General features: G+C 41.0%; 1 protein-coding gene across 4 annotated transcripts in view; it reads right to left on the minus strand.

Annotated features, from left to right (window-relative positions):
* Positions 1–12,199, minus strand: part of lrp8 (low density lipoprotein receptor-related protein 8, apolipoprotein e receptor) — a 173,087-nt gene extending 160,888 nt beyond the window's left edge. For 3 of the 4 annotated variants that reach the window (XM_056377969.1, XM_056377967.1, XM_056377968.1), the window contains exons 1-2: positions 11,686–12,198; positions 10,505–10,630 (exon numbers count right to left, since the gene is read on the minus strand). In XM_056377969.1, the coding sequence (XP_056233944.1) occupies positions 10,505–10,630; positions 11,686–11,752 (193 nt within the window). In that variant the 5' untranslated portion in view covers positions 11,753–12,198. Of the gene's footprint in view, positions 1–10,504; positions 10,631–11,685 lie in introns of all 4 variants that reach the window. The other variant, XM_056377966.1, reaches the window with a different exon arrangement.
* Between the last annotated feature and the right edge of the window lie 3,526 nt (positions 12,200–15,725).

Consider the following 15,725-nt stretch of genomic DNA (forward strand, 5'->3'; position numbering starts at 1 on the left):
AAAAACACAGTATTTGTTTGTGTGTGTGTGTGTGTGTGTGTGTGTGTGTGTGTGTGTGTGTGTGTGTGTGTGTGTGTGTGTGTGTGTGTGATAAACCACAACCTCACCCCAACATCTTGCAAGCAATGACAAGCACAATCCCCTCAAGGTAAAAGACTCACTCCCAGGCTTAGGGGCTGAAGAAGCGTGTGTGTATGAAGGAGATACGTCGCGTGTGTGTAATCTACGTAAACAGCTTCATTCAAAAGCCAGACGGAGGGAAGGGGACGAACAGAGCAAAAGAGTGGGGGAGAAAGTGTGAAATAAAGACAAAAGAGAGAAAGGTGTAGGCTACTGGAACTAGAAGAAACATGGAAGAGAGAAAAAAAACAGGTTGGTGATCCTCAAGTTGCTCTGGTTATCGGTGTCATCATCTTTGTTAAAGTGCACTTCACACTGTGGCTACTGTAACTTCAGGCCACATTTCTTAAACATCATATATGAATGAGGGTTCTAAAGTATTGATTGATTATTTTATCAATTAAGCAATGAATTGCTCAGTTTATGAACAGTTCAAAACCCCTAAAACCCTGAATTTACAGTGATATAAAAACAGAGGAAAATATCTAACACATTTGAAAAGCCTAAACCAAATTGTTTAACGGGAGTTTTTTTTGCCACACATTTAAAATCGATGAATTCACAAACTGCTTGAGCACTATTCCCAAGAGTTTGACCTTTCTAAACAGAGTGGGGCTGTCGCTGGGGAACACATTTGTTGTATAATGTTTCAAACTCCCAGGCACGCTGAACTAACCACCGTTTGCTCAGCAACTGCTTTAGCTTTTCAAAATCTCAAGTGGATACTGGTTTAATAATGATGTACAGCGTATATGGTATTGCAATGATGCAGCTAACGTCAGCCACACAAGCCACTGAAGCTGCAGCACCTTAAATCTGTTCGCACAACGTAGGAAACAGTATTGCACCAACATTTTACACGACAAATGACAAGTCAACACGGCTGAAGTGACTGCTTTATGGTTGGATTTGTTTTTTGCAACTGAATAGGAGCAACAAAAACAAAACTGATTCAAAAGAAACTTCACTGTTGTCACAATTAACAGTAAATGTTTGATGGAAAAAGAGCAACAACTAAAAGTATGACTGAATTGCTATTTAATTGCATTGAGGACAGCACAGGCTTCTCACTGTGCAAAAAGACTTGCTCTGACACTAGATCATAACAACATGATCCTCTATTATCACGAAGACGGATTTAATTCACCACTTAACTTAGTGTAATTATTAGATTTAGATGAATAAAGGCAATTTCAAATTTTAGCTTCAGAGCATAAGATTCACATGACCTCAAAAAGGTCAGTCTTTCTTATTAGGATGTATTTTTAGCAACTGTATCTGATTGTTCTCTACTGGCTTGTGAGATATAAAGGTGAGCTCTGAGTTTACACATATTTTCTGAGACCTTTTCTGTTTTTTTGGGGTTTTTTTTTGACACCTTCAAAGACTCTTTCCATCTGCTCTCTCTCAGCAGGTGTTGCCGCACAAAAATCTACTTTCACCACAACCCCCAACTCCTGATTTTGCCATACTGATTTCCTGCTTCCTGCTACAGAGGGTGGAAAATTTCCTATTTTATTTGACAAGAGACGCCGAGACAGGGTAGGATGTAATGAATCAAACAGAACAAACCAACAGTTAGTTCTCCAGTCACAGACAGGGACTGAGAGGAGAGGGAAGAAAAACGACAGACGATACAGGAAGAGCAGAATTTAGAGCAACAGAGCAAAGACAAATGAAAGAAAAAGTATAAAGAAAGAAATGAGACAGAACGGAGAATGACTGCGAGAGAATCTGAGGCAATATTATCAGAACGGAGAGTCAGACTAAACTCTCTCCTCCACTTTGTAACTTGCATGAAAACTTTTGACGCACACCACTCAAGGGCCCTATCTCAGTGTCAGCCCAGCAGACTGGTATTAGCAGCCATGTTTTATTCATCAGCATTCTTATTTGTCATTTCATACGCAGCTCCCTGACTGCATATACCAGGCGACAGAGCGCAAGGTGAAAAACAGGATTACAGCAAATGTAAATAATAAAACGGAGGCACATGAAGACATTCGGTTAATCTGAGCCAGGGATTAATGCCATGATACCCTGTCAGACACGGCTGGGTTGGGGAGAGGGGATAACAACAGCACAACACAACAACACGGGCACAAAGAGATGCACATGAGAACGACACACAGCTAAACATACATACATACACACACACATGGTAGGGGAAATAGGATTGTAGTGTTATCAGAGTTTGACTTTGAACAATAAGTGATTTTGCAGCAGAGAAGAGCAGAGCCGACAAACAACACCAGGAAATACGTCGAAAGCAGTTAATTCTGACAGAAACAGCAGAAAGGAGTGGGGGCACTGTAGACAGAGAGGAAGAGAGATGATGTGAAGAGGAGAGAAAGAACAAGAATGAACTAACTACTGAAACAAAGATCATTCAAAAGTACCAATTTCTGACTAGCAACGCCCCCCCCCTCTTTCTTTAGCGAACAAAGTTTCTATTAATACCTCTCACAAGCTTCCTCCTCCCTCTCTGTTCATAGTACACTTCACCTTGAATAATTATAACCCTATTACTTTTCTGCAACATTCATCAGGCCAGAGGCAGTTATGTTACGTTCAGGGTCAGCCGCATATTTCCGCAGGTGAAAGTAGAGGCCATGAACATGGTTATTTTATTTTTTTGTTTGTTTTTAAAAAACACATTGACTATCTGTGACACCAGAAATATGCTGCAGGCCACGACCATCTGTCAGCTGCACTCTCGTGGTCATACATGTGTGTGTGTGTGTATGTGTGTTTGAGAAAATGGATGTGAGTGTTTAAAAGTTGTCACATACTCATCACATAGCCACTGACTGACCAAGAGCAACTTCTTTCAAACTGCAACCGCCTGATGAAAGCTTTTGTATTTGCTTTTCCAGACAGTTATAGTATTGAGGATCACTAAAAGGTAATTTAGGCAGAGCGTCACCAAACTATCACACAACAAGTATTACACACAAATTAATTTTTGGCAGTAAAACAAGCTGTAAACACAACACTGACAGATTATCACCTCATCAAACTGATATGCAACCATGCTAGCAAACAGCTGCCCACATTTACAGTACACAGCATTCATTTGTGGTTATGTTTCTGTCCACTTGGTGCATATACGTCCAATATTCACTCTCCACTCTCTGTGTTTGGTCGCTACCAACTCTTGAGGGAAATACTTGGCTCTTTAGCAGCAACCTGCTCCGCTGTGTTCAAAAGTTCGTCATCAGCTTCGTCTGTCTGCCTCTTTGTGCCGGGAAGGTATCATACAGTTGGTTTTATCAGGACATTTACTGAAAACAATTGTCTGCTGTGTCTGGAAATGACGCTGATGAGGACAGTGAACCAAAACAGTAACGCTGTGTGGGGCCTGTAACCAAAACAGTGAGCTTAAAGACAGTGGGAAGCTCCTGGGAGTTGAGGGAAACTGCTCAGTTGGGTGATGATTCTCTGTGGGTTCATAACTCCTGGTGATACAGCTCACATTACAAATACTCTTTTGCAATTTCCAATTCCAAAAGTTCATATATTCTTTCAAATATTGATTGAAGCAGCTTTAATAACTCCTTAGAACTGCATGATCTGGTGCTGTCAGCCCATGTGAGCTGCACTGACCTGCAGTGATAAAGAAATAAACTTGGCATCATCATTCGTCTCATGTGTCAGCCCTGTGTTGGACTAGCAAGCAGGGTGTACCCCACTGGGACTGACTCCACCACCCATGATCCTAAAGGGATAAGCAGTATGGCTAATGAATCAATGAATAAATCATTCCAGTTTACCAACTAATGACTCATACATAAGGTTATTAGTACTATATCAAAGACACTTCTGAACTGTTGTGCAATGAGTGTGAACCCTCGATGTAACAATCCAAAAAAGAACTTGATATTTAAGAAATCAAGTTTCATTATGCCTCTGTGATTTCATACCTCCTAATTTCCCATCAATAAATCCCCCTGTTAGGTTACTGGTGGTGAATGCGAAGTAAAAGGAGAAAAATTACGAAAATGTCTGCTAATAATTTAAGTAACACTGAGGGGAGATGGACAAAGAACAACAGGGCTATAAAGCTGGGGTTTTTTAGTGGGTTTTTTTTTGTGTGTCAACACACACAAAGAAAAAAAAGCATAATTACTCCTCAGGCTGGGGCAAACTGACTAGTTCTTCCTATCGTTTCTCTCTCTGACACACACAGTGCAGTCTCACCCGCTGAGACACTCACTAATTGGATTAGAAGCATGTAGATGGACAGCACAGTCCCACTTTCTCACACACACACACACACACACACACACACACACACACACACGCTCACAGTGTCTTCTTCCACCTTGTAGGTTTGCTGCATTTTATACCCCTGCCCTTCATATCAATACAGAGACATTATTTCAGACACAGAGAAAGGCAGACTGAGGGAGAGAGAGAGCAGGGTAAGGGGTGCAGAGAGAGAGCGAGAGGTAGACGGCGGGCAAAAATGAGCAACACAGACAGACCGATAAATGGACACAGAGGGGAAAGGGTGGAAGAGAAAGAAAAAGAGTGAGAGCAAATGCCCCAGGCCAGCACTGACCTCAGCTAAAATTACCCTGGTGCTGTTTTGCATCGCTGCACCCAACACCTATTCAGCACACCAGGTATTGTTAGCTTGTAGAGAATGATACAGTGTCTGACAAAGAGGTGGTGCCCAGGAACATTTTGGGCTCATCATCTGTCAGGACGGCAATGCTGCACATGACAAGTTGTCTACTTGATTATGTTTAATATTCAGTCTTGAAGGAATACATCATATTTAAAAAGGGAGATCTGACCAACTCAAGGTCATACACTTTAATGTGTCAGAGCACCAGAGGGGAAGAGGACCAACTCTACTAATATAAAGTTGTTTGTTTTAATTTACTGGTGTGTATGAAGAATTAAACAGCATAAGTTCTTTTCAGAAGTTTGATGAACAACCAGTGAATTTCAAAACATTTAGTCACCATCTTCTGTTTCTTAGAAAAGCAAAAGAAAATAGTCCATCTTTGAAAACTGTTTTGTACATTTCATGTAAAACTCCTACAGAGGACTGACAGAACTGTGGCCACGTACAGATGCATTTAGCTTCAGGGCTGCCAGAAGTTTTCATCTCCTAACTTTGGAAATGTTAATCTCCCACTGTCATCCAGCATACTGTAGTGCAAGTGAGTGTTAGCATGGGGGCACTGAGGAAAATGATCTGGGACAAATGTATGGAGTTTGTGCCTCTGCTTACAGTACTTAGTATTTAAGTAGCAGCTCTTGAACTTTTTCTTTATGCACACAGACACGAACATAATGATGCAAACAAAAAATGAGCACATTTGAAATCATCTATATATTAATTATCGCTGCACAAAAATCTTGAATAATATAGAAAATATGTCTAAAACTGTGAATATAAAACCCAAATCGTATGAAAACAGAATTATCCTTTAAATGGCCAGTTTACCAACTAGCCGGTTTAAAAAAAACTGCTTTATTTCTCAGTGAAATGTGTGTATTATGTGTTGCCATCTGTTTATGAAATGCTGTCTCTCCACACACACAAAGTCAACCAGATGAAGCATACACACACATACACACACACATACAGATAGAGTCCAACAGTGTCTCAGTAGTCACAGAGCACAGCAGTGGTTCCTTTCTCTGGAGACCAGAGCACTGCAGCTGCTTACACTCCTGACATATACGAATGGACACACACATACGGAGTCGCGTGTCACTGTGTGTGTGGTTGTTTTGAACAAAAGGTTTGTATTTATGCTTATATTTTCAGATAAGGGAAAATAGGTAATATACTAGTTCGAAAACTGCACTTGATATTAACATGATAAATTTTAGCCTTGACCCTCAGTTCAAATCTTTGCGTATGTGTACATTGTTCTTTCAAGAGCACTGTGTCTCTCTTGTTTTAATCTATGCGAGTGGTGCCACACAGTCCTGCTCGTACATACTCATTGTGTGAGTTTGTATGTGTGTGTCTGTGTGTAATTGATTAAGCTACGGGTCCCCTTGACCTCATACTCCCATTAAAAGTCTGACCCCAGCTGTGCTAGAGAGCAATGTGTGTGTATGTGTGTGTGTGGATGTCAGCAGGTGACCAAAATGTGTTTCTGTGAACCTATCAGCACAATGCCTTTTATGCCTGAAGCGCTTCTCTGCAGTCTCTTATTACAGTATCATGTGTGTGTATTTGTGTGTGTGTGATAGAAAAAAAGACACACACATACATACACACACACACAGCAGTGGCGTGAAATGTGTTGTGATGTCTCCTCTATGGGAAGCCGGTCTCAGACTGCATTGGAGACGCTCTCCTTCTCAGACCAGCTCAGACTCATTGTCCTGCTGTGACACACACACACACACACACACACACACACACACACACACACACACACACACACACACACACACACACACACACACACACCAGGAACTTTCTTCCCACCCTTATGTATTCTCTTTCCATTCCCTTGTCTGTTGTGAAAGACTAGGTTTTCAGGGTTCAATTAGGGTGTAGGGTTCAGAATTTGTCCCTATCCTCTGACTTGTTTTTAGCACTGTATGAATCCTTACTAGGGCTGCAACTAACTTATATCTTATAAGTCTTATATATCTAAAAAAGTATCAAAAATGCCTTTCGGAATTTTGCTTGTTTCATACAACCAACAATGCAAAATCTCAAAGATATTCAATAAACAATTATACAAAAATATAAAAAGCAGAACATTCTGACATGTGAGAAGCTTTAACCAGTAAATGTTTGGCATTTTTGCAAGATAAATAATCAAAACAACCATAAACTATGGCAGTTCATCTTCCATTGATTATTTCGTTGATGAATTGAGCAATCCTTGCACAACTCATCATCACAACTGATGATGTGATTTTACAGTGCAATGTGACCAAGGCCATTTGGAGGAGAAGACTATACAGCGATGTGACAGAGGGAGAGCTAACATGAGGTTCAGATATGAGATGATTTTACAGTGGCACTTTGGATTAGGCATGTTTAAATCCACTTAAATCCGCTGTAAAATATGATAAGGCCTTTTTTCTGTATATTCCACAGCCGAAATATAGGTCATACACAGCCGTGCAGAGGTGGAGAGTTGCCGTATGTACACGTACACGTGTGCATGAGCGTTGTGATCACTACAAAGACGGCGCACACATGCACAAAAACCCCACCACATCCACCACTTTACCGTCTCCCAGGGCAACAAGAGCGGAATCTACCAAGAGCCACGTTGAAAATGAAGGAGAGGAGAGGAGAGGGGAGGAGAGCAGCAGGAGGAGGAAGAGAAGAGAATGAAAGAAAAGGAGAGTCAAGACACAAAAGACAACCCAATCTAGCAAGACTTATTCTAATACAGCTACTAGAGGGAGGATGCTGGAGAGGTAATCCCTGCTGTGAGAGACCTGCATGTGTTTGTGTGTACAATGAGATGGGTGATGCAACTACTGACTGATGGCACACGCACGAATACTGTAGCTCATACTCACACACAAACACGTGCAAACTGTTATAGCTGGCTGGGACGTGTACCGTATGATAGAATCATTCCAGGTGTATTTACGTGCCCATTGTTGCCTACACACACTGCAGAGGACATGACATGAGTCAAAGTGACAACAAGTCTCGATGATGTAGTTGTTTCTAGGTCTTGTGCTTTGGTGTAAACACTCTGTGTAGCAGATACCAAATGAAGCCCAACTGCAAAACTGCTTGGGGGCATTCGAGGAGTGCTTATAATTTGTTCAAAATCTTATTTCAGTGGATAATTCTGGAGTTGTGCAGGACAAAAATTGCAAATTTACTTAAACCCAACTATCACATACATCTAAACAACTTAAATTTACCCATGTTACAAATTTCTATACTTAAATTGTCTGAATCTCATATAATCACACCAAGTACAGTTACAACAACCAGTAGCATCTAACCAGAAGTTCAGAAGAACAAACATCACAAGAGATGCAACACATGAAAAGACATAAAACGCATAACGATATATTAAGACAATTTATCTTGACATAGATTGATTTTAGATCCAGCTATAGTTAAGGGACGTTTCAGTTTTCCCATTTTTCAGTTTTTCATTATGTAGTTTTATTTTGAAAGTCAGAAGTGAAGACCAGTGACAGCTGAGGGAGTGTTGGAATTCTTTGTGGAGATAGAGCAGTGTCAATCATCTGATGTACAGCCACGCCACCAGCAGGGAAGTGAAACTTGTTGCTAGGCTAACCTTACCCGTGCCCTTGTAATTATACACAAGCTCCTCCTCTTTCCATTTGCCCCCCCTGCTATTCCAATTCTTCCAAATTACTCTGCTCCTGTTTTGATCATCTCTGCTCTACACCATCCTCTTCCCCTCAATCAAATCTGTCCCATCTTTTCTCCTCCTCCTTCTCCTCCTTAACCTCCTCCTTCTCTCCACTGAGCTTTGCTGATGATATTGGGTTTTGGGGAGGGGGCACAGTGGTAGTGCTGGCATCTGCTCGAAGGGCTGGCCCGCTGCCAGCCATTGAGCATCACTCCGGCAACCGGAGTCACGCTGTTGGATTTATCTCCAACCAACCTGTCAGCTGATGCTCTCTGTGGGTGTAAGACAAGTAAGCATAGCCTCTTTGGCATTCGCACTGCCAAGGTGCCCACAAGAGATTTAAAAATGGTGGGGGGTAACCCCTTAGTGGGTGCTACAACGCCGAGGAAGTGAGACAGTTTTTAGAAGGAAGCACCCAACTTCCAAAACAGGCTGAGAACTGGAGCACTCAAAGAATAGAGAGTGCAAGGCAGGTACAATGAAGGGAGAGAGGGAGCAAGGATCGGAAGAGAGTATAAGGCACAGCATGAGATAAAAAGCACATAAAGATATAGAGACTGAGTGGGAAAGAGATTGGGAGAGTGACAGAGGAGCCCAAGAGGAAAGCATAACCACATCTTAAGCTTACAGGATATGTAGCAAAAAGAGAGAAGAAAGAAGAAAGAGCCAGAGCACATTTCTGCCACAGACAAAGTGGCTCAGGTACAAGAAGAGTCTGTCACCTTGTGGCTTAAGTGCCATTTTCACAGTCTCTATGAGCAACGCCTATACCGAACAACAAAGTAAAGCACACCTGTTAGAGCGAGGGGGAGCTCATTAAAATCTAATTCCACTTCCATCAAGCGCTGCCCACTAAATGTCCAATAATCCCAGTCAGTCTCTGCAGTCAATGAGACGCGCTTGTAAATGTCACAACATTCATGCGGGGAACTCCCAAGATATCAGCGGCCACCACCAGGGTGGGCGTGTGAGATGAGAGAATCATGGATTTGGCGTGCTAGTCCCCAAGATAAGTGATGAATCAATTTGGCCACTAATATAACCATTCAAGCAATTAGTACCATGACAAATTTATAAGCGATGATTACTCTGCTGGTTGTCTGTGCAATTTCCTGAATGCAACACAGTCAGCGGCAGTTCAACCAGAATCACACATTACTGGTCTTTTTCACACATCCATTAGGCACATAGTAAAATACTTGTATATGCAGTATTGTATATGCAATTCTATATTTTAAACTCCATTTACAACTCATGTGCTCACAGAAGCAGAGGCGTCCTTGAGAACAGAAGAGCAGCCAATTTGGGATCAGCCATATCTAAGAGCCACAGTATTTGCATTAGCACATGCTGCATTACACAGCAGTGAGATGTCATGACACATAACGCTGCAATTGTATCACCCTATTTTAGTTATGACACAATCTCTGAAGCCATTATATATCCAAAGCATTATGAGACATTATAGCAGGGTGAACTGTCTTACAGATAACAGTACTGACATGATGATACAGTCCACAGCAAGATAGAGAAAATAATAACAATAATAATATGAAATGCCCCCGCTCTGACCCAGCGAGGCAGCAGCTCTCCTTGTGTCAGAGGTTTGCTTTGCTTGAAGTGAAAATTGGTAAGAAATTAGTAAAATTCCTGTGGCCATGTGACCTGACCAGTGGTCCAGGATCAGCAGCTCCTGCACTGTAGTCTGCAAACTAACAACTAAAAGGGAGTTTCCAGAGGGGCCCCAGGCAAAATGATAAGGAGTTTACTCTCAGTTAGTATAACTTCATTCATTCAAAAGTTACAACATGGATATTATCAGTTATCTACAGCATATACTGTTATCCAGCTATGTGTCAGCCCATATCAAATAGCGGAGTGTGTTATTTCATCAAATAATGGTCTGGCACCAAATGTGTGTAAAGATTAAGACTCCAGTTTGTAACATATATCATAGCAGTTATATTCAAGGTCCGCTGGGAAGCAAGCAAAGGCATCATTGTGTTCATCTGCCGGAGTGTAACGGACTCAGGGCTACTTACGACAATTCTCCTCATCGCTGCTGTCTGAGCAATCATCATCATCATCACATCTCCACAGGGTCGGGATGCACCGTCCGTTCTTACACTGAAACTGGCCGGTTTCACACTCTGACTCTGTATGAGTTCCTATGTTGTCAGAAAAAAAACAAAAAAGCAAAAAATAAAAAGCAATCAGAGGGAATGTAGATAGATCTTGAAAGAATGTAGAATCAGAATAACAAGATATGAGAGTTACAAACACCATAAAGTGAGTTAAAGTCTCTTTAACAATCACATTTTATAACCATAGATACACAGTGGGTAAATGATGGTCACTTACAGGAAAGAGGCTGTATAAGTACTTCATCAACACCAGCCTATGGCAAAAGAGGTCTCAACCACAAAGTGTTTACACTGGTGAGCTTCTTCATTTCTGGGGGTTAACTGATATATTGCATCATTCTCCATGTTTCAAATAACACTAAAATAGATCACATACAGCCCAGAACACAAACAAATATTATATGATATATTTTTCTGAGTATTGGGGGTTGAAAAGTGCTATAGCTGTTCTAAATCATCCAATAGATAGATAGATAGATAGATCCCCCCCGATAGCACTGCTGCTGTAATCACTGGTTAATTCGTGTGTTTTCTCTAATCCAACCCTGTTAAAATATTACGTATAGTTTTGCATTATTCTTATGACAGGCTTGCCTGTTGTTTATGTATCAATAGTCTACCTTTAATGCGACCGTGGCTGCCTGTCACCAGTGTCCTGCTGGCACTTAAACACAAAGATCTGTTAAGGCAAATCTGCTAAAATCGTAATTAAGCTGCAGCTGCTAATAACCAAACGCGTACTACTGCAGGCTGCACTTCGTGTCCACATCACCACAAACTGAAACAACAGCGTACTGAAATAGACACGTGTTAGGTTGTGCGATCTTTTCTTCCGCGTATTGTCACCTAATGTCACCGGTGGTAGCGTTCATAGCCCGGAACAAAGTGGCCATCCAGGTGTGTGCCGTTGCATGTGAGCAACGATAGGAGTATTTGATAGGCACATTAGCGCAGCACTTGTGAGGACGCCGACCACACTTGAGAGACAAGCCGTTTCTCTCAGTAGGCTACGATCCCCCAAAGCGTTGCCGTCCGTGATGCGATGCAAATTCACCTCCTCGCTGAGACAAGAGTCTTACCTTTAGCGCAGTAGAGCTCCATGAGTAACAAATGTAATAGCACAAGCTTTCCGACTTCTGTCCACATCTTTAGATCCTGGGGGGGGACACGGTTGTGTTCATGCAACTGAAAAACCACTGAAGGATCCCCAGCCGCTCGCTCGTCGCTCTGTGCTCCTCTCTCTGCCTCAGCTCTCAGTGTGTGAGGCTGTTTGCTCAGCCAGGCTCGCTTCTTGCTCCCCCTCTGCCTCGGCTGCAATTTGAATCAGTGACGCTTATGGGCGGGTTAGCGAGAGCTGGTGATTGCTATTAATGTAGTAGGTAGAAAAACTACATCAAAAGGGTTGTTACACAGGGAAGTCATATCAGCAGAAACAGCTGAGTCACGTAGAGCGGGCTGCTTCCTAAACTTTCATTAAATTGTATTGCCTGACTAGTACCTTCAAATTATTGTTAAAAACAATCAAAATTTACCTTTGCTAAAAGAATAGTTATACAGTTTAGGTCATTTTTTTCCCCTTACCAAGTATGAGACAAGAAGATTTATGCCACTCACATTATTGCTACAGCCAGGAGGCAGTTTAGCGTTAAGGCTGTAAATAAGGGAAAAAGCTAGGTTGGTTCTGCCCAAAGTTCAGAAATATATCTAAAGCTCATTTATAAACATGCTACTTCTTGCTTAAAGGTGCTATAAGTTTTCTCTAGCTGTGGTTTCTTGCCAGGAGCAGGTGATGTAAAAATGGTCGCCTGTCAGTAGCTCCCACTTAGACAGCATGTTAACACAATGACTAGATCGTAAAGTAGTATTTTGAGACTGGACAGGACTTGCTGGCTAGCATGGTAACTCTAGTCACTGAGTTAGCATGCTAATTCACTGCTAAAACAGAAGCTACAACAGAAGCAAAACAAGAGTTAAATTTGGCGTTGCTTCCCATTGCTGTCGACAGCTCTTGGCAAGTAAAGGAACCGAGTTTGATGTTGAACTTGTAACGTTTCTTGGAGACTGGTAAGTAAACAACTTTTAATGATAACGTTAGCGATGCAGCAACTGCAAAACTTGTGTATAGCAACTTCCCACAAAACCCAAAGTGTAAAAATTACAACTACGTGTATGGTTCTCCATGAGTCTTACCCATAGACCCATGCAGTTTTTAGTACGTCTGTGTTGGCTTCATTTCTCTGCCCCAGAGGTTGCTACATGGTCTTACCTGGTAGTGTAGCAACCTCAAGGTGAAGACACCAGAAAATCACTGCGCCGATAGCCAAAATATAGTCAAACATATAAACCCCATAAAACCACAACTTGTCATCTTTACACTTTACATGTTTATCACTTGATTTATTTGTGTTGATTAAACAAACAAAAAAATGTTTTCCATATCATGTCATATCATATCACCAACCTTTTCCCCAGTCACTTGCTAATGTCTCTCTGTGTTTCCCTTTGTGCTGCTCATGGTGCGGATGCCCAGTCCTGTAACCTGCCATCTGTCCATCTGTTTGTCTCCAAGCCTGGTCCTCATCACTTGATATATTAAAGTTGCATCACCAGATATGACAATAAGTGTATATCCAAAATGTTAAACTATTCTTTTAAGACTGCTTTAGCCCTTTTGATGAAACTAGTGCAGCCATACTACAGCCAGAGTAATATTAAATATTGAAATTCAGTCCATTTAGTGGCTGCAATGACACTATGGTTGGTGCCGGATGGAATCTCAGATATGAAAATATGATAAACTGTTAGGGCTTGACCATGCATGTAAATGTATTATCTTCTGTGTGCAACCACGTTGTACCAAACAAGGTCTATTTCTTTTTTCTCCTGTTTTGCAGCTCCACCTGCATTCACTCCATCTTTTTCTTTCTCTCTCTTTGTAGACTAGTCATGTTACATATATTTCATTTTAATGTCAATTACATCAGAAATTCCCATCCCTAATCCAATCCTATGTGTAAACAATAATACTAGCACTGGTCCTCTGAAGCTCCAGCATCCAGCTTCAGCATCGGTTGCTATGGGAAACAACATAAACTATCAGAGAAACAGGGGTATCATTGGCTGTATAATGTTTTATCCACGTTTACATTTCATTCCTGCAAGCTGAACCTGCTGACAGACTTTCAGTTGGCTGGAATAATAACCTTGGAGGGAGCCAATGACCACCATTTAATGGAACCGCGTTGTGGGCATTTACAGTCATATCGCCACAGATACCTAAAGGCAGTGAAGTAACCAGACATATTCAGTGAATGAAGACTGAGTTTGAATTGAAGGAAAAGTGTGTGTGCAATGAAAGGGAACAGACAGGTCTGTTCTGCTGTACTATGCAGAGTTCAGTTTTGATTTGCTGCAGTTCAGCATGGCTCATGTGCACGAAATTACTTTAACACATGAATCAACACATGAATAATGAATAAAACTACTGTATAAATACAGAAAAAACACCATTTGGGCCTCTTATACATTATTCAACAAAAAGACTGTGAATGCAACTTTAAAAGGCTGGCACAGGTGCAGAAATTGGTCAAAATAAGGCTTTGCATCACTTTCACTTTAACTGCTTCACCTGTGTTTGTTGTTGCAAAGTTTCTCCTCAAGGGAAAAATACAACACCAAAGGAAAGCAAGGCCTTTACTCATTAAGCTACCAAAGAAAGAAAGTTAGTGGTATCAAAATGTTTGTATGTTAAAATGACTTTGTGAATGCAGTTGCATGTTATGTTAATATACTGTATATACACAACATATGTTCAGTAACTGGTTGCATTTCCTCTTCTAGTCAGTGTACTATCATATGGTCTGTGACATGAATAAGAAAAGATAATATGCACACAGCTGGTGTTTCATCTCGACTGTTGTTGTATACCTTTTGAGTTGTGCACAATATGTTTCATGTGTACACAACTACTATAGATGTATGTTATGTCATCTTTCATCCATCAAGCCCGAGGGAGTATGCCATGTGTGTGTACCTACACTGCAGCCCTGCAGTAGGAATGAGCTCAGGGATGGACATGAATTAGAGCAGAAGAGCAAGAGCAAGTTTTCTGTCCAGACTTGGTAGACAGCTGCCAGAAGCAACGTGCTGGAAAAAAGCTGAAAAAGAAATCCCCAGTATATATCAGTGGATGAAAAGTCCAAATGTATAAAATAAAGGTATTCCTGAATATAAATTATCACTGAATTTCTTATCACTGCAAGCAAGTTGCAGGTGGACGTTTTACCAAACAAGAGAAAATATACATGGTTTCCGAAACGTGCAACATTCTTTGAGGCAAGATATGAGACGGCCATCTTTATGTAGGCTACCAGGATAATTGGTTGGCTTATACATTCTGAAGTTTAAACCTGGACTAAACAATATTGTACATCAACAATGGACTAAATGACTGAATAAAATTCATTACTATCTCATCTGCTTTGGTTTCAGGCACAGACATCAGCAGTCAAACCCACTATACGCTACTTACAGACAGACTAGGTGGGCAACCTAGTGGCATATTCAGCATCTAGCAAAAACCACATCTTTTTTTTGTCAGCATTAAAAGCAAAGTGAATATTGGACTTACTTTTATTACGTGGCCAGAGACACAACTCCAAATGCATACTAATATCGGTTGTTGCGCTGCCACCACGTGGCCAAAAAATTGGTCAATGTGGGTTTGAATAAGTTCCCAACAAAGTGTTATTGATTTACTGCAGGTCTGCCTCACATCCCTGACTGAGTACTTCTCCAGTAGTTGCAGACATGATTTCTCAGAGATGATGTTGAAATAATTAAAAATGATGCACATAATATAAAAGTATAGTATTGTTTAATTAAAGAGCAACTCCTCCTTTCTACATTAAGGAATGCTGAGGATGTCACTAAAATTTTGAAACAGGAATATAAAGTTGTAAAAAAAAAACCCAACCACATACATGAAAACATTATCTCCCATATATTTATTATATTGGATTCCTGCATTGCTGTGTGAATTTATTCTGAATGAATCAGGAAAAAAATACATCAGCAGTTCCACTAAGTGCAAAGAAAGTGCAACTGGAAGGACATGTGT

Source organism: Seriola aureovittata, chromosome 6 (genome assembly GCF_021018895.1).
Source record: "Seriola aureovittata isolate HTS-2021-v1 ecotype China chromosome 6, ASM2101889v1, whole genome shotgun sequence".
In the NCBI taxonomy this organism is placed as follows: Eukaryota; Metazoa; Chordata; class Actinopteri; order Carangiformes; family Carangidae; genus Seriola; species Seriola aureovittata.